Raw genomic sequence first — 26,157 nt, forward strand, 5'->3', positions numbered from 1 at the left:
GGAGCTTGTTCCCGGAGCTTATTCCTCTTGGGTCTTTGGACCCTAGACGGCTTAGTGGTCTTAGTGGTCTTAGTGGTCTTTGTGGTGTTATTGGGGACTCCAATTAAGTTGTGGAGATTCTTCAAGGGCAAGGCCTTTGTGGCGATTTATTGGGAGCCTCCAATTAAGTTGTGGAGATAGCCCCAAGCTTTGTGCGGGTTCGGTGACCACCCTAAGGTTCCATAGTGGATCGAGGACATCCCTTTTGGTGGGAATTCTCGAGGAGAATACGGTGGCCTTCGAGCATTTGGAGTGACTTGTCCTCCGCACCGCTCCAACGGAGAGTAGCACTCGCAAGAGTGTGAACTTCGGGATACATCGTTGTCTCCGCATCACTTCGGTTATTCCTATACCCGAGCTATTTACTTATGCACTTTACTTTGTGATAGCCTTCGTGCTTGAAGTTATATATCTTGCTATCACATAGTTGCTTGAATTGCTTAGCATAAGTTGTTAGTGCACATAGGTGAACCCTAGTTATATAGGTTTTGTGCTTGACAAATTAAACGCTAGTTTTATTCCGCATTTGTTAAGCCACATTCGTAAAAGTTTTAAACCGCCTATTCACCCCCCTCTAGGCGGCATCCTTGTCCTTTCAAGGTGTTGACGAGCGATACGTCTCAAACGTATCTATAATTTTTGATGCTCCATGCTTGTTTTACACCAATTTATATATGTCTTGCTTACACTTCGTTGCACTTTTATAAGATTTCCGGCACTAACCTATTAACAAGATGCCACAGCTGTTTTGTTCTGTTTTCTATTTCAGAAAAGTTGTACAAGAAATATTCTCGGAATTGGATGAAACAAAAGCCGACGTCAATATTTTACCGTGACGAAGACGAAGTCCGAAGGGGAGACGAAGAGGAGCCACAGGGGGGCCAAACCACCCCTTGGCGCAGCCAGGCCTGGGCCCGCGCCAAGGCATGGTGTGGCCCACCCAGGTGGCCACCGACCTCGCCTCCTCCGCCTATTTATTTATGATCTCGGGAAAACCCTGGATACCCGAGCCTCCATCCACGAAAAGTTCCGTCGCGGCCGCCATCGCAGAACCCATCTCAGGGGGTTCTGAAGCTCTTCCCAGCACCCTGTCGGAGGGGGGAATCATCGTCGGAGGCATCTACATCGTCATGCCCGCCTCCGAAGTGATGCGTGAGTAGTTCATCCCTGGACTATCGGTCCATAGCAGTAGCTAGATGGATGTCTTATCCAATTTGTGCTTCATGTTTAGATCTTGTGAGCTGCCCTACATGATCAAGATCATCCTTATGTAATGCTACATGTTGTGTTTGCTGGGATCCGATGAATATTGCATACTAAGTTTAGATGGAATATAACAGTCAATGAGTCACAAATTAAGTTGGTGGGCATTCCTTTGCACAATCATATTTAAAGTTAATGTACATATGTTGAGGTGAATGTACTAGTATTTAATTGGTATGATCATCTTAACATCTACAAATATGAAAATATAGTTATAAGCAACCTAGGATTTGAGACTAGCTAAGTGTGTTGTATTTACGTAGATTTTTGGTGATATATCACATACCAAGTTTGCCTCTAGGAGGATTAAGCGTGGATGTAGGGAGAATAAAGGGAAAAAATAAAGTTAAATTTTGAGAAATAAAAAAGAATAAGTCATTGTTAAGTAAACATATATCTTATAATGCTAGTTTTCAAATTCCCCCATCAACTTGGAGCAGCTAAATGAACGGATAGCTCCCAACAAACTTAGTTTAAACCTACCAAAATAGCGTCACTAACCTATGATGATATAGTTGTCTACCACTATATCCTAACCTCTATATACCAATAGAGGTGAGGTGTGATGGCATAGTGATAATGATGTGGTGCCAAGTATGGTAGCGGTCGTCTGAAAAAGGATAACGCGAAAATTATGCTCCGAAAAAAGGTTCATAACACATAGAAGGAAGGTTCATGATACATAGAAGGAGGAGTAGCGCAGAAAAAAGTGCCCTATCTTTTATCCACAAGCCGAAATGCATGTGGCAACTTTTTTTTTTGTAGTTTTTGGACAACAAGATAACTTTATTGTGTAGTTACAACATCTAACAAAGATTGAACAAAAACAATGCAGTGGTTATGAAGCCACAACTTCCTAGGTTCTTAGGGTGCAAAGCTAGCCCATATGGGGAAACCTACTTTGGATCTTGGGCACCAGTGCACTAGGTGCTAAAAAGTATAATTTCAATTTCTATCCATTTGTGAATAAAAGAAAAAAATAAAGTTTCAAAAAAATTCTATCCATTTGTCAATAAACTCACTAAAAGTTCACATACATAGTAATCTGCATGCGTGTTTAACCAATAAATTTGGAAAAAAAACATTTTTTTATAAAAAAATGTGACCTGATAAAAATACAAAGGTTTGGTGTGTTTTTACTTTTGTGAATTTTCCTACCCTTGCTGCTTGTTATTATTTGTATATAACCAGTGACGGACTCAATATATTCAGAACTTTCAACAATTTTTCATCAAAATAAGATGCTTTGCTGGTCGGGAGAGCATAGACATGTGACCGGGCTTGGGGACGGTTGGGTCCGCCGGTATGATTGTCCTCCTCCAAGTTTAGAGAAAGAAGAACTCTTGCAGCCTTTCTTCCTCCATCATATTTCCTGTTTATTTATAAACCATACATATCACGTTCCGACCCTTTTCATGAAAGTTTCATCATCTCTGGCACAGGCACCCATCGTGCGCCGTGGACCATGGAAAATTTGGGAATCAGGGTCTTTGGATACCGACCACATGCCACATGCCACATGCTCACCAAAAACAAAATCCATCTGTATTTTGGCTAACAAAATAAAGTTTTTTATTTCATAGGAAAACCCACCAGAAATTCGCCCCGTCTAGCAGCAGCCACAGAAAATCTGGAGCAAGACCACTACTCCGCCTTCTCCTCCTCCTCTTCGTCTTCCCCCAGCCCGTTACTCCCCCCAGTCCGCCGCCCTCCGCCGCCGCACTCGTCTCCTCCACCGCCGGCCAGATCCGCTCTGCTTGCGCGGCCGCCCGCTCCCAGGTTTCGCGAGCGCTCCTCGCCCCGAGATCCGCCACCGCCGCTCGGCACCGCAGCCCCGTCGTCGGGGGCGATCCGCTGCCCGAAGCCCCGCCGGCGCGCCGCCCAGGTAACGCTGCTGCCCCGGCCGGGTTCCCTTTGCTTGGCCTCGTAGCATCCGCGGCATAGCTTCCCGACAGCTCGATCTTAGGCTGGATTACAGAGAGAGGGCCACCTTAAGCTTAGGGTAGCTACTCCGTCCACCCCGGTGGAGATTATGGCAGCTTAGAGCGTATCGATTCGGTTGCTCGATGGCAGACACAGTGCTTCACCGGATTGGGTCCTGTGGCCCTTTAGGTTGCTCAGCAGCTAAGCTAAATCAGTGCCACCAACTTAGGGCGCCCTAGCTATTCTGTCATGATTCGAGGGGCCTGAGCTCGACAAGCTTTGCCCACCTGCGCCGAGTTGGAAGCTGGATGCTAGGGTATTTTTTTCATGCTTAGTCGAGGCTGGGAATGCTGAACTGAACTTTCCGTTTATCTGAGAATTCTGCAGCCTTTCATGATCCATGCGTTAGTTAGAGCCTGTTCCGTGGCTATGGAGCTCTGGGCTTCGCTTCCCAGGTTTCTGTTTGCGTTCTCGTGAGTTGGTCGTTTTCTCCCTCCAGCACAGCCATTGTACGGGCAATTGGGCAAATGTATTTGGCTTTGGGCATCTCCTGTAATTGTCATTTTATGTTCACACCATGATGATATTTACTGCACAGCTACCCTACATCCTCAGTATGCCTGTTCACAATGTTGAAGACCTCATTTCCTATTTTTTGATTTGCAGCTTATAATATTCCGCTAGACTGTTGGTGCGAGCCAGCGTGAGTGGCTTTTGTGGGATCTGCTTCATCTTCGTCCTACCAAATATTTGGCCTTGGACCAAAGGCTCTATGAAATTTGCAATATGAAATAAAAAATCCTACACCGGTGCATGTATTCATCTACAAACATAGCCATGATGATGGTTATTCTTGGGCACACTTGCCGGGTGTTCTTGACATTGCATTCCGTGCTGCAGTCCTTTGCATGTTGTAAGGTTGTGGCTATTGCTTATGATGTTCTATAAATTTGGACCATGGAGCATGCACCACGTAACATGGGATTTCCAACCGACCCCAAGGAGTATAAGTTATATGAGGAAATTGGAGAAGGAGTTAGTGCCACGGTTTTCAGGGCTCTTTGTGTCCCGCTCAATACTTTTGTTGCCATCAAAGTTCTTGACCTTGAGAAATGCAGCAGTGACCTGGTGAGTAGTTTGCAATTTATTGTGATCCACAAAACATTCAGGTCAATTATGTTTCATGACCTTGCCTTGTCCGTCGCTCACTCTTTTCCTGATAAATTTATTGTTTGTGATTACTACTTCTTTATGTCGAACATAAATCCAAAGACCTAGAAAAATAATGTCAACATATTAGAAGGCTCTAGTTGTTCTATTAGAGTATTGATGACATGTCTTGGTCGTGTGGATAGACTTCATTCTTTTGGGTATTAGGTTTTTATTGAGATTCTAAAGCCCTGTTTTATGGAGAGCCTACACATATTGCAGAATTGTCAAAAATGGATACACTTGAAGCACATAATAATGAGCACGTGAAACTAATGATGGGCCCCTTTCCAGAATACTATAATTTTCCCTCTGATTGTCAGCAATGCTGTTCTTCTATGTTAAGATCAAGAAAAAAAGCCGATGATCCAATATTTTGATGGAAATACAATTCTGTTTGGAGTTAGTTTTCTAATGATGCTATTAGTTGCATATTTGTTGTCTATGATATGGTTCTTTTTATATTTAGTAAGTGACATCTGCATAATGTCTGTTCCTTTGGCAGTTATGTGCATACTGTTTATCTTCAATATGAACATGCTAACTTTAAACAAAATTGCATGTAGTTTAGTTGGTTTTCTCTTTACCCGTCTTTGCCTATCTTTCTCACCTTTTTGAGTTATCATTCTTTAGGATGGAATAAGACGGGAAGTACAAACTATGAGCTTGATTGATCATCCAAATCTTCTCCGTGCATGTTGTTCATTTGCAAATGACCATCAACTTTGGGTTGTCATGCCTTTCATGGCTGCTGGATCCGCCTTGCACATTATAAAAACTAATTTTCCAGACGGGTTTGAGGAGGCAGTCATTGCCACTCTTTTGCGGGAAGTTCTCAAAGCTCTCGTCTACCTACATTCTCAAGGGCATATTCATAGAGATGTAAAGGTATACTACTATAGTGTTCTTTGAATCTGTAGTTATCTTTTGAAGCATTTAATATAACAGAATTAAGTTGAGTCGTCTTTATCTGGTTTAATAATAAATTAGTTACAGCCCACCTGTTTCTCTGGAGAAATACCGCTTTAAAAATTCCATTCATCATACAGAACTGTTCCACTACTGAAATGTCAAATTACGTTCCCTCATCGCGGGTAACCTTAGAGCATCTCTAGCAGAGCCCGTAAAAGTGCAAACCGAAAAACTCGAGTTCAGTCTTCCGAAAACGTGTTTACGGGTTGCAAAACGGCTGGCGCAGAACAGACCCCGTAAACTAAAACCGAAAAACAGAATATTCGAAAAATCATCATCTTCTTCACAAGAACTGTCCGGACAGCTGCCTAGATCTCCCCGTGCAGACCGGCAGCCGCGCCGCCGACTACAGCCGCGAGCTTAAGGGTCAGGCGAGGAGGGTCGCGCACGGCTCGCTGAGACGGAGGTCCGGCCGGCCGGACGCGGCCGGACACAACCGTGATTGCTGCTGCCGCTCCGCCTTGCTCCAAACCTGAAATTGATGCTAGCTTAAAATTGATTGCTGCTGCTACTTGCAAGCTCTTGGCCGCGCGCGTGCTAGCTGCATGCTCTTCGCCGCACGCCGTATGCAGCTGCTTGCTGCTGCTCTACGCGCGTATGCAGCCGCCGCTGCGCAGCCTATTTGCCACCACGCCGCGTCATAGCCAGCTGTGTACGCCCGCCGCACGTCTCGCCTGCAGCCACGAGCTTGGTCGTCGTCGAATAATTTTAGCAAAGCAGCCAGAAATCGGCGGCTGGAGGCGATTGTACGGACGGCGGCGCTAGAGAAGTCCGTTCAGTTTTGGGCCTGTAAACCACCCTTTGGTCTGTATTAGTAGGGGTCGAGTCTAAAATTTTTCGGGCCCCTGAAAAAGTTTTTCGGGCCGGACGGCGAGTTCAGTCTCTGTTCTGCGCCACTTTAAATCGGCCGGAAAAATACGGTTCCGGCGTGGTTTACGGGCTCTGCTAGAGATGCTCTTATTAGTTGAATTTCTTGTCAATGTTGCCTTGTATTGAATCCAAGGATTACGAGTCGCCGAGTCGGGCCGAGTCGTCAGGGTACGGACTCATGAACTAGTCGTGACTAGTCTAGACTAATGCTCGACTAGTCGACATGTACTTTAGCAGTAGCCAGTAGATATATGGCAACCAGATTGGAGCAGAACCAGCGGAGGGAGGGTGTCACAATGCTTCTGGCTACCGCCGCTGCGGATGGTCAGTGGATGGCAGCGGCAGCCTGGTCCCACGTGAGGTGGCTCGTTCTGGAGCAAGCCTGGAAATAGCTAGTATTCTAACTTTCCATCCCGGGGACTGAGCGCCTCACTTATTCATTCCCAAATTGAGTCGACTGACTCAAATACCACGACTAATCTAGATTAGTCCATGATTAGTCGCTTGACTCTACAAACTAGTCGAGTTGAACAAGCTAGTCTCTACAAACTAGTCAAGTTGAATAAGCTAGTTGACAGTAAAGTTAAGACTCATAGACTAGTCGTTAGACTCATAATCCATGATTGAATCTTAAACTGTTCACTTGGTCCATTTTCCTTGAGCTATGCTCCAGTTATTGTGTTCGGGTTGGGTCAGATGACATGTGGTCCTCCTCCCTAACAGCAATACATCCGTGGTTATAACTTCTCCATTTTGTCTTGCAACATAAGATTTTTGTTCCGAGTTGGACTGTTGGAGACAATTGCATCTTTGCCATGGGTTGCTAGTAGAACAGTATGCTGAGAGGAGTGAGAATAGTGTTGAGGGCATGATAATTTAATGCTGTTGAGGATAGATCAGATTGTCAAATAGTGTCACTAAGGTGTTTGTCTAGAGAACAATTAGTCTCTTACGGTGTTCTCACCTTGCCCAGTAATGATTAGTCGCCAGGCTGGGATTCTCAGCATTACCCAGGGTACTATGCATGGTTGGATGAAATAAAATGCAAAGGATTTTTGCGTTCTCTTGAAAAACTATGCATGGTTGGATGCGCAGATCCTTTTGTGCCCAGTCATTAGTGGGCAAGATAACCTTGCACAAATAAGGAAATGCATGCACAGTGATATTTCTACCAAAGCATTACTCAATATTCTGCTACAAGCCTTGGCATTTATTTGATTTGCCAACTGTTGGCTGTGTGATTGCTAGAGAAGTCAATTTTTTGTTGGTCTCGCACCTATTGGTGGGGCAAATGTGCATCCAGCCAACTGCCTCGTAAGTGTTGCCAACTTGCGTTAGTCTATTTAATCTTAACTGTGTGACCCTCTACCCTTTGCAATACCCCTTCAATCATTCACTTCACCCACCAAGACCAGTATTTGGCACTGGTTTTGCACACCCGGTCTTCACATCATTGGTTTTGCCACATGGCATTTGATGTTATCTGGACTTTCTTCATCTCTTCCTCTCATGTGGCATTCGGTGTCATCTTGCTTTTCTCCATCGCTTTCTCTCCATGTGAGTAGCTGGTTAGGTTGCTGGCGCTATGCATTTTCTAAATTATATGCTCTAACTGCTAGCAATATAGAACACTAAATATGTGTACTCCAGTAATGACAAGTTAGATGTTTTAATATTTACCTAGACCATCTTTGTTCATATATTCTAAGTTATGTTCAAAATTACTAATCTATTTCAGGCTGGAAATATCCTAATAGATACAAATGGAGCTGTTAAGCTAGGAGACTTTGGAGTATCTGCCTGCATGTTTGACACAGGGAATAGGCAACGAGCAAGAAATACATTTGTTGGAACCCCTTGCTGGTAAATATTTTTCATCTTACATTTGTTGAACATTTAGGTTTGGTTTCTCATTCTCTTTGGTCTCTGCTTATGTGAACACATATATGTTAAAGCATACATAACCCCATTTATCTTGCAGGATGGCTCCAGAAGTCATGCAACAACTACATGGTTATGATTATAAGTAAGTCCACGTCTAGTAACTTCAAATTTGACTGACTTACTGTTTTCATTGATTGAGCCGTTTCTCTTTTGTTTTTTCTTTCACAATTTACAAACAGAGCTGACATTTGGTCATTTGGGATAACTGCATTAGAACTAGCACATGGTCATGCTCCATTTTCAAAGTACCCTCCAATGAAGGTCGGCACTTCAGCTGTTTTTTGTTAATTAACTTTGTTCAAGTTACTCTGTTACAAAATGATAACGCTACCCTTCCTTTCAGGTGTTACTTATGACCTTGCAAAATGCACCGCCAGGCTTAGATTATGAGAGAGACAAGCGGTTTTCAAAGGTTTGTTCTATTTACAATGTTTACATTTGTGGACAATTGAGATTTTATGTTTAACCATGTGCATGTTATTTGCAGTCTTTCAAGGACTTGGTTGCTACATGCTTAGTCAAGGACCCGCAGAAGCGTCCCTCTTCAGAGAAGTTGTTGAAACATTCGTTTTTTAAGCAAGCGCGAACAGCTGATTTCTTAGCACGGAGTATTCTTGAAGGACTCACTCCACTGGGTGACCGCTTTAAGGCCTTAAAGGTGCAAACAGTGTTTTACAAACTGGCAGGACATTCCTTAACCAGCCTGACCTATACTTTACTCACCTGTAGGAGAAAGAGGCTGACTTGCTTCTCAACAACAAGCTTGGTCCAGAGAGCAAGGAGCAGTTATCACAGGTTAGAGCTTGCGCTTTGGTTATTTGGAATCTTATGTCTCAAATATGGAAATCAGTGCCGATCTTCTGTATGAAGGTTTATCAGAGATATCCTAGCTTAAGTGTTAAGAGGTTTTATGAGGCTGACTTGAGGTTTTGCCTGCTTCAAAGGAAGGAAATTATTTTTTCTATTGTTATGGATCTCTTACATTATTTGATCTGTTTATATTTTAAATTGCTTTTTTGCATTTGACTCCCTTATTCTTTCCACATGTGCCAAGCTATTTACGCTAGGCTTTGTTTGCCGTGCTTGACTTTTTATGAGAACTTTTGTTCTCTTTTTGTGTCTGTTAACTAATCGGCAATCTCTTTCTGTGGGTTTAAACAGAAATTAATTTACGACAGTTGGTTAGAACTCGGAACTGTAATGGTAGTGAGTACTGGTCATAGTTGTCATGTTTCTTTGTTTATATGCTGGAATAAAGGATGTTCGATTTTTCTTAGTTTTGTTTTGAAGTATCAGTGCAGATCTAATACAAATATTTCCCTTTCAGAAAGAATACATAAGGGGCATCAGTGGCTGGAATTTTAATCTGGAGGACTTGAAAGCAGCAGCTGCCCTTGTAAGAGCTCATTTTACCCATTTTACTAGCTAATGAGGGTTGGGTGATAATCAGCTCCGTTCCCTCCCAATACCACCCCACCATCATATAACCCCCCACCACCATGTAGACACAATAAAATGTCTGCAAGAAACCTGTGTTCTCTAACCTTGATTTTTTTGTTGTTGGCAGTTAGACAGTTCAAATGGCACATATTGTTTTGATGCCAATAACAAAGATAAGGATGGGCTACAAGATGGTTATAATGAAGCAGAAAATATTTACCAGGAAAGGGTCAACCTTGGTGCTTCTACCAGGCTTGAGGAGGTACTATGGTCTCAGTTATTGCTGTGATTTAGTTAATGTAGCCTAGACCTACTATATTGTGCCTAATTCTTCTGAATTAACAGGATGAGATACAAGAAGTCGAAGATTTGAATGGAGATCTCGCATCTTCATTTCCAACCCGTCCCCTTGAGGCACTAAAGTAAGTTCTGGAGTTTCATCGCTCTCACTTTAGAACATATTTTTCATCAAATTGAACAATCTTGTGATGTTGTATATGATGTTATAGTTTTGTCTTCAGGTCAGAACATGAAATATATTGCTTTTATTGCTTTTTCGGTGCCCAGTTTAATTTAGATACAATGTTGTGCAATCAATTTTGTAGTCTCTTGTAGCCCATGAAATGCATCTGGTAATGATGGTCTTCATGGTTCTATAAAGAAAAAGATAATTATCTTATGTTGTCTGAAGATAGCTTACTTGGTTATTGCTTAGATGAGTTAATCCTACTGCTCCATCCTTCTGAAACGGAATTCACAAAACCATTGCTTACTAATGAATTTGCATTTTTTGAGCTCTGTGTCTTTTAAGTACTAGTCCCAACTGTGAAGGAATTTTCATTGAATATGGTGACACAGGTCTTGCTTCGATGTTTGCGGTGATGATGATCTGGAGTCTACTGCTATAAATTTGCGGGTGCAACCAAGCACGGAATCTACATCACCTGTGCAGGAGTTCCCACAAATGCAGCATAGTAGAAGTGAAAACTTAAATGGTGAAAATCTGGAAAGAAGTGTTTCTGTGCCCTCGAATTTGGGAAATAGTCACAAGTTCTCAAGTGGTTCTCTAATTCCTGAGCATGTTCTATCTCCTTACAAGAATGCTGGTAGTGATTCACAAAGGTAAACTATGCAGTTAGCTGCATGTCATTTTGTATTAGAGATCGACCATAATTTCTTCATCAAATACAGAATAATGGGTTTATTTTTACTATACCATCCATAGCCCTTGAAGAATTTGAATTTTGTACTATATCACCTTGAAGGTGAAATATCACAGTAACCAAATTATACCCATTCGTCTCGTTAACCTACTATTGCTGGTTCTAAGCAAGTCCCAGTAGGTTTTTACTGCTGTCACCAATGCCAACTCACAAAGGTAAACTATGCAGTTAGCTGCATGTCATTTTGTATTAGAGATCGACCATAATTTCTTCATCAAATACAGAATAATGGGTTTATTTTTACTATACCATCCATAGCCCTTGAAGAATTTGAATTTTGTACTATATCACCTTGAAGGTGAAATATCACAGTAACCAAATTATACCCATTCGTCTCGTTAACCTACTATTGCTGGTTCTAAGCAAGTCCCAGTAGGTTTTTACTGCTGTCACCAATGCCAACTCACAAACTTGACCAACTTGCTGACAACGTGTAAATTCGCTGCTGCCACTAAAAGTCTTAACATACCTCACTATTTGCTTGGTTGACATCTACAGTTGCTTGGTTATTGGTGTGAACCTTAAGGCTGTGGGGTTACTTAAATAGAGAAGAAATGTAAGGACAATATTCTTTTGGGCAAGTTTTTTTTTTGGGTAGACTCATTAGGTAGGACCTCCTGATTCATTTGGTAGAGCATCCTCCATCAGAATTCCAGCCAATCTAGAAAATAATTATAAGAAAATAAAGAAGCACGGATTTTCTTTACAACCTTGGGCAACAATTTCAGTTAGCGGTAATATTGATTAATACGGTGATGTTGACACATTTTATTCACTATATTGTAGCTTCCTATTCTTGTCTGCATTTCTCTTCTTCGCGTGTTTTTCTGTTGTCTTATGTTGGCTATTCTACGCTGTGGTAACACTTGAAATTTTGCAAAATGCAAGGAATGAATTTCATCAGAAAAATCCGTGCAGCAGAAACCGAAGTGGCCCTTTGTTCTTCCGTCAAATGAAGGAGACACGCTCACATCTGTCTGGTAAGATGATCATGGGCCCTACACCGATCTCTCTCTAGTAAGATGATCATGATATCTCATATTTGACTAGATTCACATAAATGGGTGTCTAGTATTCATGATCTCAAAACCAACCGGTTTGGTGTTATTTTTAATATCTTAGAAGTAACTTGAGGTTACTGCTTGGCATTTAACATTACATGTCACATCTGAGCAGGGGCACCTGATCCATCATCAGAAGGAAATGTTGTCCAACGAAGGGGGCGTTTTCAGGTTATGTCAGATAATTCTGCTCAAAAGGTACTGGGTTTTATTTAGCACAGAAGTTACTGCGAACTCATAGTAAATAGTTAATTTGTATTTGATAATTTTCTTAATTATGAGTCAAAAGGAAACCTTGGATTGTCTTAGTTTAGACTGCAATCTCTTATGGTATGAGGACAAACATGTCAAAGTGTAAATGTAACTAAGTGCTGAAGTGATTTACGATGCTAAGCCTCCACTAGTTGATGGCTAGATCCTAAAGCGTTTTTTCATGGGGGAAAAGCTGTTTGGTCCATCGATTGATATCTTCAGACCACAACAGTGACCTTTGTAGTTGATGAAACTGTTCTGGCTTAATTTTGTACGGAAGTAGGATCCTGAAGAATACAAATTCATAAGTAACCCAAAGCATTCAATGTACATCTGCCACACATGTTAATCTATCATCTTTGCTTCAAATATAATCAACCATGGTCTGCCCTAAAGGTCAGGGGTTGCTGCAGGGGGAAAATTATAGTTTCGACATTTCTAAAAAAAAATGCCTAGTTTTCTTTGTGCAACTGCGCTATTAATATAACCTTTTCAGTTTTTAATTTGTAGGGCACGAATAATTTTACCCTTAAAATTGTCAGGTAGCTCCACCAGCAAGCAGCAGTAGGACAAATTTACCTAGTGGAGTAACACGGCCAGCTTCCAACTCATCCACAATTCTTCCAACACTACAATTCTTGATGCAGCAAAATAATATGCAAAAGGTACATTGAGTTTATTATTTCAAAACGCAAAAAGTGGTTAGCGTTCTTACAATTCTTTGAATTCGCAGGAAGTACTAAGTAGACTGATATCTTCTGTTGAGGAGACATCTGGTATGTATCATGGGAATTGTGTATGTTAAACTTCAGCGAGATAGTTTGACCGTACTGATATTATGGCTTCTCATGGCATATATTTTCTGACAGATACTCCCGATGCAAGTACGGTTAGTTCATCTCAGGTGCGTCCCACAAAGTGTGGTTTCATATGTTCTTCTGTTTTCATGTTGACACGTGAAGAGTATACATTCTTTTGCTTGTTTGACAAGTGCTGATATAATGTGTAGTCATCGGGCTCTCTTGTTAGAGAGAAGGGATTGGAGTCATATGTTGTTCATCTGCAGCGAAGGTATACCACCTTTCTTGCAGTGGTTCTCCATGTTCAAGCAAACTTGACTGACTTGGTTGAAATTTCCAGTGTCACAGAACTCGCTGAGGAAGTGCAGAGATTAAAGCTGAGAAATATTCAGGTAAAATTCTTAGAAAAAATATGTTTGGAGAGTTGCATTTGTTTCCATGAACAAATGAGTTTTTGCTGATGCATGAAAATAAAAGTTCATTTTATTTTATTTTTGGGTTCTGTTTTGACTATCTTGTGTGTGTTGACATCTATTGTGTTCGTTCCATGACAGCTTGAGCAGCAGATCAATGGGTTGTCCAAAAAAGATGAAAGGTTGCGAGAAGAGGGTACCAAGCAATGATATGTGCCACCGTAGCTCCCAGTTGTACAATTCGGTTCTCCAATTTTGAACCTGGTTAGCGAAATTAATTGTATTTATTTCGAGATCAGGTAGTTATATCATTGCAATTGTAAGTATTTTAGCAAGGTCAAACTATAGTAATTTTGACCTGTACAGCGTGCTTTGGGTTATTGGTCAGAATTAGTTCCATTAACTATAATCTTTACTATTATACAGCTATGCGACCGTGGTACGTCCGTGGTTGTTCAAACGATCGCTAAAAACCCCGAACGTGAGTTGTTTGCCGTATCCCCTATGTAACCCGGTTTCTTCTCTCTAGCGATTGAATCGTCCGTGCTCCCGTTCACTGTGAGCACACGTATCAAAACTTTCTAGGTAGCCAGATTGCTTTCCTTCCTACGCGAGCTAGCTTCACAGCGAACTGCGCCGCTGAAAGATCGACCTTCGCCTTGATAAGTGACGCCAGTGAGGCTGATCGACCTTGGCCTTGGTAAGTACATGACGCGCGCCATGGTAGTGAGGTTGGGCGGGGTAGTGGACAACACCCTGGGACACACAGGCTTTCTTTCGCAAGTTTCGTGCCTTGGTCCAGGGCTATGTACATGCTATGTGTATCTTACATGATATGTTTCATAAAAATAAATAATTATTTAATTGCTATTATTTAATTTTTGCCAAAAAGATCCACCAATCTATTAAAACTCACCATCAGCGGTACGAAGCCAAAGGCGCCCCGCCCTGCTCGCTCATCCCTCACTGAGTCGAGCAAAACTTGTCATAGTAGAGCTTGTTGTAGTAGACATACGAGAAATCGTCGTGCTAAGACCTTCAAGAACCAGCGAACAAGGGCAACAATCATCATTGAAGATGATGACCGTAGGTCGGAAGTGTCTGACCTACAACGATACCAACGAAGACGAAAATCGACAAGATCCCATAACATCGGCCACACTCAACTCCACGCGCCATCCGCTGGCGCTAGATGAACCCGTAACAAGGATGTAGTCGCGCCTCACCGTCTTAACGAAGACACAAAATCTTGCTAAAACAAGAAACGGGAACCTCCTATCAACGAGAGGCCGAGATCCACTGCCCTTCCAAGGCCTAAGAGTCCATTAGAGGCAGGTCGGACTAGCGGCCTCGCCCGCGATGGAGCCATCAACCCTTGTCACCGCCTTGGGATCCCCTTTTTTTTCTCTCCTGATACTCGTTCGGGTGTGTTTAGGTAACCCATCGGACATCATTGATCAACCAAAGTGAGTTGCTCAGTAAGGCCTCGGTGAGGATCAACATCTAAACTAGACAACTCATGCAGCTGACTAATTTCAAAAAAAAACATTATTATATGTATGTGTTTGGGTAACCCATTGGACATCATTGATCAACCAAAGCGAGTTGCTCAGTAAGGCCTCGGTCAGGATCAACATCTAAACCAGACAACTCATGCAGCTGACTAATTAAAAAAACAATATTATATGTATATTTGTGGTTGACACACTTCAGTTCCCATTTTATGGCATGCTACCTTGCTTGCACCAGTGCAGCCCACTTCATGTAGCTGGTGGATCGGGCTGGAGGCGACCTTTGTACGTGAAGAGACATACAGTGCGCATGTCGAGTCCTTCAAGGAGCTAATCCAGGTCGGTGGGCGACACATGTGAAGGGCGTTCGTTCCTGGGGGCGCTTTCTGTGACCCACTGAAGCCCCAAGCCTGGTGGCACATGATTTTTATGTTTTTGGGTAGGGTTAGAAAGAGTTTGCGCCACCCATGGGCACGTCCCATGATAGTTGATGCGGCCAACTTCATATGACCGGTGGCATCCAACGGTAGCCTGGCGGTGGTGCCCAATGCCCTCCTATGCTCCCCTTTCTGGTGGTGGGCCCTTGGTCGGCGATCTCGGTGATGCTAAAATATGAGATATTTTTTTGATTTAGAACGAGAGTAGATAATTCTAAGAGATGCCGATCCAGCAGCAACGCACGGGCACTTAGCTAGTATAATAGATACCGCTTGGGCAACTCTTTGTGATTGTATGCCCTCTGTCTACTTCCACATGGGCATGATTGAACTTTTCACGTATGTATGATTTAGAACGTTGTTTTGCAGTACTTTACTAGTAAATAGAGTAAATAGCAGTTTGTACCAGGTGAAGTGGTAGTTATTGCACTTAGGAGAGGAGTCCCGGGAGGCTCTAGTTGTCATGTACGGATCCAATCACTTTCCCCCTGGCGGTGAGGCAGAGGTGAGATGATTATCGTATCTCATGGTGAAACATTGTTTTGTTTTTGTTTTGGTGTTGGTACAACTTCAATGAGACGGTGATGAAATAAAAATCCTCCTACTCCAATCTGGTCTTCTTGATGCTTGGTTTCCTAGGGCCTGATTGGTCAGTAGTAGGGTTTGCTCTGTGGAACATGACTATGTCTAAGGAAATGTAACCTTTAATCCATGTTGTGCAAGTTGTTTGGTTCCATACAATTTGTACTCCGAATGGTTGTTTGATTATATCCTGTTTGTCGAATACGATCACCTCGTACCTTCTTGGTAAGCTTACCCAGTTTACCATATATGCTTATAAGGCCATAGATCACATAATCAGCAAGGCTAGCATACAGATAATAAGTTCTAGCAGCAAGGCTAGCATATAGATAATAAGTTCTAGCAGTGGATCATAGTGTTGCACCACTAAAAACTTTTACGAGATGGGCTTAACAAATGCGGAATAAAACTAGCGTTTACTTTGTCAAGCCCAAAGCCTATAAACTATGGTTCACCTATGTGCACCAACAACTTATTCTAAGCAATGGTTCACCTATGTGCACCAACAACTTATGCTAAGCAAAACAAGCAACTTATGTGATAGCAAGATATATAAATAACTTTAAGCACGATGGCTATCACAAAGTAAAGTGCATAAGTAAAGAGCTCGGGTATAGGAATAACCGAAATGACGCGGAGACAACGATGTAGCCCAAAGTTCACACTCTTGCAAGTGCTACTCTCCGTTGGAGCGGTGTGGAGGACAAGTCACTCCAAATACACGAGGGCCACCGTATTCTCCTCGAGAATTCCCACCAAAAGGGATGTCCTCGATCCACTATGGGACCTTAGGAAGGTCACCGAACCCGCACAAAGCTTGGGGCTATCTCCACAACTTAATTGGAGGCTCCCAATAAATTGCCACAAAGGCCTTGCCCTTGAAGATTCTCCACAACTTAATTGGAGTCCCCAAGAACACCACTAAGATGCCACAAAAGGCCTTTTCCTTGAAGATTCTCCAACTTAATTGGAGTCCCCAAGAACACCACTAAGATGCCACAAAGGCCTTGCCCTTGAAGATTCTCCACAACTTAATTGGAGTCCCCAAGAACACCACTAAGATGCCACAAAGGTCTTGCCGTTGAAGATTCTCCACAACTTAATTGGAGTCTCCAAGAACACCACTAAGATGCCACAAAGGCCACTAAACCGTCTAGGGTTCCAAGAACCCAAGAGTAACAACCTTCTTGCTTTCACCACCACGAATCACCGTGGAGAACTCAAACCGATGCACCAAATGCAATGGCAAGAACACCACAAAGATGTTCAAGTCCTTCTCTCTCAAATTCCAACAAAGCTACAAAAGCTATTGGGGGAATAAGAGAGGAAGAACAAATAAGAGGAGGAACACCAAATTTCTCCAAGATCTAGATCTAGTGGATTCCCCTCACAAAGAGAGGGATTTGATTGGTAGGAATGTAGATCTAGATCTCCTCTTCCTTTTCCCTCAAAAAGATTCAAGAAGCATAGGAGGAGTAGAGGGAAAGGCAAGCTCTCAAGGTCAACAATAGTGGAGAGCACAAAGGGGAAGAGGTGGCTGCCCAAGGACGAAGAAGGGGGTCTTAAGAGCATCTCCAACAGACGCGCTATATAGGCCGCGCGGCATAAAAACGTCCGATATAGCGCGCGCGGGACAGAATGTGGCGCTCCAGCAGGCGCGGTAAACGGCGCGGCGCTGTAAATTTTTTTGGGCGCGCGACTTTTTGCACAATCCGGAGCGGCATATCTGGCGCGTCGGCTACAGCGCGCGGCATCGCTCGTCCAAGCGCGAAAAAGCCAACGGCTGGAAAATTCCTCCCCCGCGCCCGCGCTTTCATTTCCCCACCTACCGCCGGCGCGAAATCCAGCCGCCGCCGGTCGACTCCGCCGCCGCCCCCGCTTCTGCGCGCCGCCGCGTTGTAGATCCGCGCCGCCCGCACCTCCTCCTGGCAGCGGCGGACGCTCCGCCGCACTGTGTCGCTCGCGCGGCCGCCAGCGACGAGTTGTAGTCGGCGGTCCTTCTCCGCGGCCCCCTTCGCGCCGCCGTCGCGTTCTCCTCCGCAGGCGTCGACATGTCGTCCTCGTCGTCCTCGAGCTTGCTTGCAACATGGCGCGCCCATGGTGCTCGCCCATTTGCTCGCAAGGTATGAACCTCCGCCGGCCGGCCTCTATTACTCGCCAAGTAGCTACAATAGTTCATAATGAAGTAATTTCATACATATGTTTGTAGAGTTCCTCATATGATTCATCGGATGACGAGTTCGACCAAGAAGAAGAGGAGAACATATCGATACTATTAGCATACCGCGCCGTTAAGAGGCCAAAATTTGGTGGATCGGTGTTCGGTAGACGAAGTTGTGGAGAGAAAGGATTGAAGGGCATGAGAAGTTGATGCGGTCGTATTTCAATGAGAATCCGATTTTCCCCGAAAGCTATTTTCGGCGGCGTTTCCGGATGAGTCTCAACTTGTTCAAGCACATTGCAACGGAGGTCACCAAATATGATCGCTTCTTTGAGCAAAGGAGGAATGCCGCCGGAGAACTTGGCCATAGCACATATCAAAAGGTGACCGCCGCCTTGCGTATGTTGGCATATGGTATACCGGCGGATCTTGTTGATGATCATTTGGCGATGGGAGAGAGCACTTCTATCTTGTGTGTGAAGCGCTTTGTCGTTGCAATTGTCAATGTCTTTGGCTCCACATACTTGAGAGCCCCCAATGCTCAAGACACGGCAAGGCTTTTGGAGATCAACGCCAACCGGGGGTTTCCCGGTATGCTTGGTTCCATTGATTGTATGCATTGGAGTTGGAAGAATTGTCCAGCGGCATGGCATGGACAATTCAAAGGCTACAAGAAGGATGCCACCATAGTACTTGAAGCGGTGGCCGACCAACAAACTTGGATATGGCATGCTTTCTTTGGAATGCCCGGATCTTGCAATGACATCAATGTTCTTCAACGGTCACCACTAATGACAAGACTTGCAATGCGGGAAGGTCCATTGGTGGAGTTTGAAGCAAATGGCCACAAGTACAACTATGGCTACATCCTCGCCGGCGGCATATATCCAAGGTGGCAAACATTTGTGAAGCCAATTATTCAACCAAGAGGTAAAAAGCAAACTCAATTCCACAATGCACAAGCGGCGGCTAGGAAAGATGTAGAGAGAGCATTTGGGATTTTGCAAGCCCAATTTGCCATTGTTAGATGACCGGCTAGATTTTGGGATCAAGAATGCCTTTGGTATATCATGACTGTGTGTGTAATCATGCACAACATGATTATAGAGGATGATCGCGGAAAAGATGTGGATCATACCCACTACGACTTGATGGGGGTTCCCGTGCAAGTGACGAGGTCCGCACATAGGATTGCCCGATTCATTGCCTCATACCATGCCATTCGGTGCAACGACACACATGATGAGCTTCAAAAGATCTCATGGAAGAATGGTGGAATTGGAATGGACAATAATAGTTGCATATTTGTTGTATTTGTTTGAAAACTATGTGTTGTATTGTCTCAAAACCATGTTGTATTGTTGTATGTTGGACATGTTGTATTTGGTGTGAAGTATTGTTGTGAACAATGTATTGTATTTGGATGGTACAATATATTTATGAATTTTCATATATTGTTTGATCTTCTTGGATGCATACTTGTGTGTGTTTGTTGTTTGCGCCGCGCCCGCGCGCTGCAAAATGGCGCGTCCGCCGGAGGTGCTATTTTACCGCGCCAACGCGCGCTGCAAAATGGCGCACCCGGCGGAGGAGAAATCGATCCGGCGCGCGGCAACGGTTTGCGCGCGCAGATTTTTGCTTTTAGCGCGCTGCGATATAGCGCGCCTGCTGGAGATGCTCTAAATACCCCCTCCCATCGAAATATGACCGTTTGGGTATGCTCAGGCCGGATTTTCGGGCCAGATATTTGCAAAATATCCGGCCCCCGAAAAACGGCTAAGGACCAGAAAAATCATGCCCCTGGATGGGGGCCGGATATTTGGCCGGATTTTCCATTCGGGCCGGATTTTCCGCCCCCCAAAAAACCTGGCAGAAACATCAAAACGAGAATGATCATAACTTGAGCATCCGGACTCCGATTTTGATGATCTTGGGCTTGTTTCGAAGCTAGTAACAAGCTCTACAAGATCATGCAGGGAACCATCATAGTCCAGCAAGGGAGGATAGAAACAAATGACGAAAGGGTTGACCTATCTAAAAAAGACATACCGGTAAAACCTCCAACCTCGAAAATGCAACAAGTTGCCCATGCAAAAACCATTTTCGATGAACTAGAGCTTGTCATGAGAATAAGCACAAGCTCTAAAACATCACATGGATAAGATCCAAATAACAACCAAGAAAGATGATGCAAGGACACAAAGGTTTGAGCTCTCTCCGAACGATGCGATCGAGTTACTCACTCGAGAGCCCTCTTGATAGTACGACAACTAAACTATAAACCGGCCTCCAACTACACTATGAGACCGGTGAGAAAGAAACCCTATCAAGAGCAAACCTTATACTTGCGCATTCCACTTGAGCTCGATGATGACGATCTTGACCGCAACAAGATGGAACGCCTTTCTTGATTGTGCTTGCTTGACGAAGTCTTGTGGATCGCTCCCCCATAATCCACCATGGGAGAGCTTCTTGTTCCGCGCATCTTCACATATCCATGATCACCATATGGATTGCTTCCCCATAATCCACAATGGGAGAGCTTCTTCTTCGGCGCATCTTCACATATCCATGATCACCATATGGATGGCAAGAGTCTAGCAAAGGATCTCTTCGAGATGGCTCATCTTGAACTTGCATTTCATTTCGTTGATGTCATGAAGTTAACTTTGAGAGCTCACTTCATCTTCATCTTCAAGACATACTTGACACTTGATCTTCTTCATTTGCTCCTTATTGCAATCTTGAAGCCAACATATGTTTCAGGCATTGCCTATGGACAACACCTACAAATATAACTCAATGCAAACATTAGTCCATAGGGATTGTCATTAATTACCAAAACCACACATGGGGGCTCCATGCACTTTCAATCTCCCCCATTTTGGTTGATGACAATCTCTTTGAGAGACTTTATATAAGGAATTTAAGTAACACACAAGTTGAATATATAGAGCAAACTCCCCCATAACATATGCATGTGTGAATGATCTTGACTTTCATTGCATATATTGGCATTCAAATCCTAGTGGAGTTTCTTCTAAATATTCAACTATGCAACGCAACACGATGCAATGCAATAAAGGCACATGCTTAAGCACAAAACAAAGACACAACCAAATTCCCTTAAACCCTCCAAACTTCTCCCCCATTGGCACCAATTGCCGAAATGGGCGAAAAAATTAGAAGGCCAAAATAGTGAGAGTTCCTTCATAGCGTGTGCATTTCTCATAATTTGAGTGGAATCAAATGCACGTATCCAATGACGATATTCGGAAGGAATCACACTATAGATAGGATCAAAGATTGCACAAAGATAACAAAGTCAAGAAGCTTCAACAAATGAAGCAAGCAACCAAATGAACCACAAAGAAGATACCAAAAGAAAGATAGATATTATGATAAGATCAAGAAGATTGCTATAAATAATATGAGGAAGCTCCCCAAGGTTTGTGCACAAAACTAGACAAATTGCATTGGAGTATAAAGTGCAGAAACATGGAATCATCACTCCCTTAATATCATTCAAAACAAAAGATACCAAGTGAATCAAACTCTAATGATCACCACAAAATAATGCCTTAAATAAAATGAGGAAGCTCCCCAAGGTACATGCATAAATTAAAATGTTGCATTTGAATACTATATGCATAACATGGAATCCTTACTCCCTCATTACCATTTAAAACACAAACATTTGCAATAGATCATAGATAGAAAATTAAGCTTAAAACTTGCAACAAACAAATGGTTGAGCAACAAGTAAGAGGGACCATAATAAACGGCTCAGAAAGGCATGAAAAAGCATATTATAAGACTATTACAAGGATGAGCAAAAATCATCATCATAGTCTTCAATGAATTATATTGCTTAGCATGACCAATCAACACACAACAAATAAATAAGATATCGAATGGAGATGTATCATCTCTTATGTGTATAAGTTTCTCTAAGTGGGAAATATCACAAAGATATTTATCCACAAAGAAACATGCACACACAAAATAGATACACAAGAAATATAGCATGATATCCAAGACAAAGTCATGCAATATACCAATAAGAATTTTGCTTAATAGCATGGCCAAAGGCTCAATTTTATCTTATGGTACATTCATGAACTTCAACCATAAACACATAAAATACATCACAAATATCCACAAGGGATAGAAGATAGTTGGGATGCTTTGAGAAAGGCAACAAGTATCACAAACAAGGATACTAAAAGAAATAACTCAATTTGCACTTTCATCGATATTGCACATGTGAGAGGCTTGAGGAATTGATATGCAATAAAATTGCTAGATAGGCATAGATGGGATGGGTGAATCATGAGCATGATTTATATACTTCCCAACATATGTACTTATCTCAAATTACTCACATTTGCAATAAAGATGTTTCGTTAAGACTTTAGCAAGAAGCACAACATTTGCAAATCAAGAGATTCATGCCAAGATGCAACCACATGGTTGGATGCTAGAAAAATATACATGAGAAGATACTTGTTACCGAGATAGCATTGGTGAGGATGTAGTAGATATGTGTTTGTTGACCATCCTAGCTTGCCTCAAGTTACCATTGAGTCACCACTTATCCCCAAGAGTGAGACAAGCATCCAATGCATATCCATTGTACCTAACACAAAGGTAAGTACAAAAAGGTCCACAAACTAATTGGGTCCAAAGTAGTTAGACACAGTACAACATATAGGATAAACTCCACAATACTATGTGCATATAGATATGAAATTGAATTTCATGCACATCTTAGCAAAATTAGGATTTGATGGAGTTTACCCTATATCTTGGATCAAAGAAAGTAACACATGCCATAAGATAGACATATATTAAAGATGCATGCACACTACTTTCAAGAACCAAAGGAAGATATAATTTGGACAAGACACCAAATAAATCAAGAGACAATGGTTGTCCAAATTATATCAAAGAATCAAATCAACACAAGATTGACTCCAAAGAATTATCTCATTATAAGAAGCTAATTAAACCTAAACACAAAGGAATGAGATAACCAACTCCCAAGAGAGCAAGGTTCCAACAAACAAACCAAACCCTCAACACTTTTTATGATGGCACAAAGTACCAAAAAGAAAGTTTATGTCTCCCAAAACCAAATTTTTGATAATGATCAAGAGATGTTAAGCATTCTAACAAATATAGGAGAGCTCCCCAAAGATTAGTGCATTATCTAGGATTTTTCATATGAATACTAAATGCACAAAACTAGGATCATCACGCTACCTATATCTACTAAAATGCTAAGAAAGTTTAAATAGACAAATTAGATCCATAAGATGCAAGGAAGACACATGGGAGTCAAGGCAGAACACACTCATGGCAATAAATAAGACAATTTAAACACAAGAGCCAATGTAAATATGATCAATAAATTTCTACCTCATAATAGATTGTCAATTGTCCTAGGACAAGAGGTATTAGGAAATATTTCCCGGTGGTAGTTTGTAAGTATATGTAAGATCATATTTACACCAAATAAAGCATATGGTAAAAGATAAGAGTTAACCATCATGCAAAGAGAGTTTCTTGATAGCTTCAATTAGTCATACCAACATGCAAAACAATTAATAGTATTCATACCAACATGCAAAGCAATTAATAGTATTCATACCAACATGCAAAGCAATTAATAGTATTCATACCAACATGCAAAGCAATTAATAGTATTCATACCAACATGCAAAGCAATTAATAGTATTCATACCAACATGCAAAGCAATTAATAGCATTCATACAAACATGCAAAGCAATTAATAGTATGACTTGAAGCACATGGTTTTCCAAAAATGTATTGAGGGACACATTGTGAAAAACCATGCCAAGAAAAACTTTCACAAATAAGATCCACAAAGATATTAGCAATGAAGCCATTTAAGCAAATTGGAATTTGTTTGAGCAAACTTGCCACATATGAGAGAGATACTTTATAATATCAATTCTATGTGACACAACCTCAAATGTTCACATTTTCTAGGCTTGTAATATACACAAAGCTTATTACTCCCCCACAATGTTATAGGAATTTAATTTCACAAGAGGCAAATAAGATCCAACTAGAGATATTAATGGACATTAGAATTTGAATTTCTCATGAAGATGACATACCACATAGAGACTAGATAATCTTGCAATATCAATTCTAAGTGATATTCCTCATGTACACACATTGTTAGGATCATGAAATTCCCAAAGAAATATCACTCCCCCAAAATGGGATAGTCCATTAATCGCTCATAAGAGCCATATAAGATACAACAAGATGCAAAGTGGCTCCAACACAAACACAAATACATGGTGTGCAACCCAACATGCATAGACTTGATTTCTCAAGAAAATCAAGTAGGAAGCACAACATATACAAACACATGTTAGGAACAAAACTAACACATGCTAAGGGGCGAGTAACTTTCAATATAAATGAGTTGAACACAAGTTACCACAAGGAGGAACATTGGATATATGATAGAAGCAAGATAATCAAAAGTCTTGGCTTGAGATAATATAAATGATGAAGATCCCTTAATTCTTCATGATGTAGCCAAGTCTCCAATGCCCTACAACAAGCACCTATTGATCAAGTTTTGGATTGTTGGTCCCCAACTAAGTTGGGTCCTAAGAGGTTAGTCACAATAGGCTTGGCAACCCAAATGGTTCTTTTCTTGACACCACTTTGAGCACCAACATATTTGGCAAACACATTGCCACCCTCATACTTACGAACAGAATAAACATCATCAATGGTGATAGAGTTGGATGAGGTACCGATAGTGCAAAAAGAGGAGATGTGGCCCTTCTCACGGCATATGTAGCAAGTTCTTTTCTTCTCCTTCTTCTCACTAGATTTCTCCACAATGGGAGCATTGGCTTGCTTCTTCTTGGGAAGTGGCATTTCTTCAACTTGAGGTTGAATATGAGTTTGAGCTTGAGGCCGCTTCCCTTTTTGCTTCTTCTTCAAAGGGCAAGATCTAACATGGTGCCCTTCAATATTGCACTTGAAGCAAACAATCTTGGCCGGGTCTTTGACTTGTACTTAGCCCTTCTTATTCTTGTTGTTCTTGGACTTGTTCTTGTTGTTGGATTTGAATCCAAGTCCACTCTTGTAATTGGGGGATTGTTGCACACTCAACATCGTGTCAAGTTTGCATTTCTGTCAACACCCGGATTTTTAAGTCCAGATGCCTATTATGCCATACATCGCAATCCCAGGAAGATTGTTGTTGCGAGACATAACAGTTGATATCATCAGTCATCATTCATTACAAACCATCATTGTCTTACAAAAGGGGATCACCTGATCCAATATTACACAAATAGTTGATCTATTGATCAACGAACAACACAAGTAGCGGAAGCGTAATAGGACTGGACTATCTAATCCACATGCCAACGCTTGACGTTAGGCGAACTCCTAGTTGTTGTAGACGTCCTGCTGGCCGTCATCTTCGTATTGCTGCTCCTCTTCATATTCTGGCCATTTGAATAGCCAGGGACACAGCCGTGAGTACTTTTAAAGTACTCGCAAACTAATACTATTTTAATTACTTGTTAATTGTATTAAGGGGATGCTAAGCTCTAGGTTTATTTGCATAAAGCCAATTTTAGTTCATAAGCATTTCATAAAAGCCTCTTCATATGCTAACTAACTCAAGTGGGAACATTAGTGTCATTCCCACAACTCAGTTGTGTTTCAATTCCCATCACCATTTCAATTCAACATTCCTTTTCAAGAAAAGATCTGATGACGGAACAGTATGGCCTTTCCAATCGTCCGTAACCGTGGACACGGCTATTCGAATAGATCTACACTCTGCAGAGGTTGCACACTTGTGCCACAACATTTGATTACATCCGTCGGGGATAACCCTGAATAATCGTAACTCAGTACGCGGATCATCAACCCTAACCTTTCACTTACATATCCTAGTATAGGCACCTCTCCCCATGAGCTTGGCCTCCCAGTGAAGACAAACCGTCAACCTGGGAACTGCACAGGGCTTGGGCCGGACAATTCACCT

The 26,157-nt window shown here is 42.2% G+C and overlaps 1 protein-coding gene across 1 annotated transcript; it reads left to right on the top strand.

Moving 5' to 3' along the window:
- The first annotated feature begins 3,920 nt into the window (after positions 1-3,920).
- Positions 3,921-13,813, top strand: LOC124687210 (serine/threonine-protein kinase BLUS1-like). Its single transcript, XM_047221047.1, has 20 exons — positions 3,921-4,353; positions 5,068-5,322; positions 8,015-8,139; positions 8,258-8,302; positions 8,400-8,481; positions 8,564-8,632; positions 8,708-8,878; positions 8,950-9,015; positions 9,548-9,616; positions 9,788-9,922; positions 10,006-10,082; positions 10,519-10,782; positions 11,772-11,863; positions 12,060-12,149; positions 12,743-12,861; positions 12,930-12,972; positions 13,066-13,100; positions 13,206-13,267; positions 13,337-13,388; positions 13,551-13,813. The coding sequence occupies exons 1-20, from the start codon at positions 4,183-4,185 to the stop codon at positions 13,617-13,619; spliced, it is 2,091 nt and encodes a 696-aa protein (XP_047077003.1). The 5' UTR covers positions 3,921-4,182; the 3' UTR covers positions 13,620-13,813.
- Positions 13,814-26,157: the final 12,344 nt, after the last annotated feature.

Source organism: Lolium rigidum, chromosome 1 (genome assembly GCF_022539505.1).
Source record: "Lolium rigidum isolate FL_2022 chromosome 1, APGP_CSIRO_Lrig_0.1, whole genome shotgun sequence".
Classification (NCBI taxonomy): Eukaryota; Viridiplantae; Streptophyta; class Magnoliopsida; order Poales; family Poaceae; genus Lolium; species Lolium rigidum.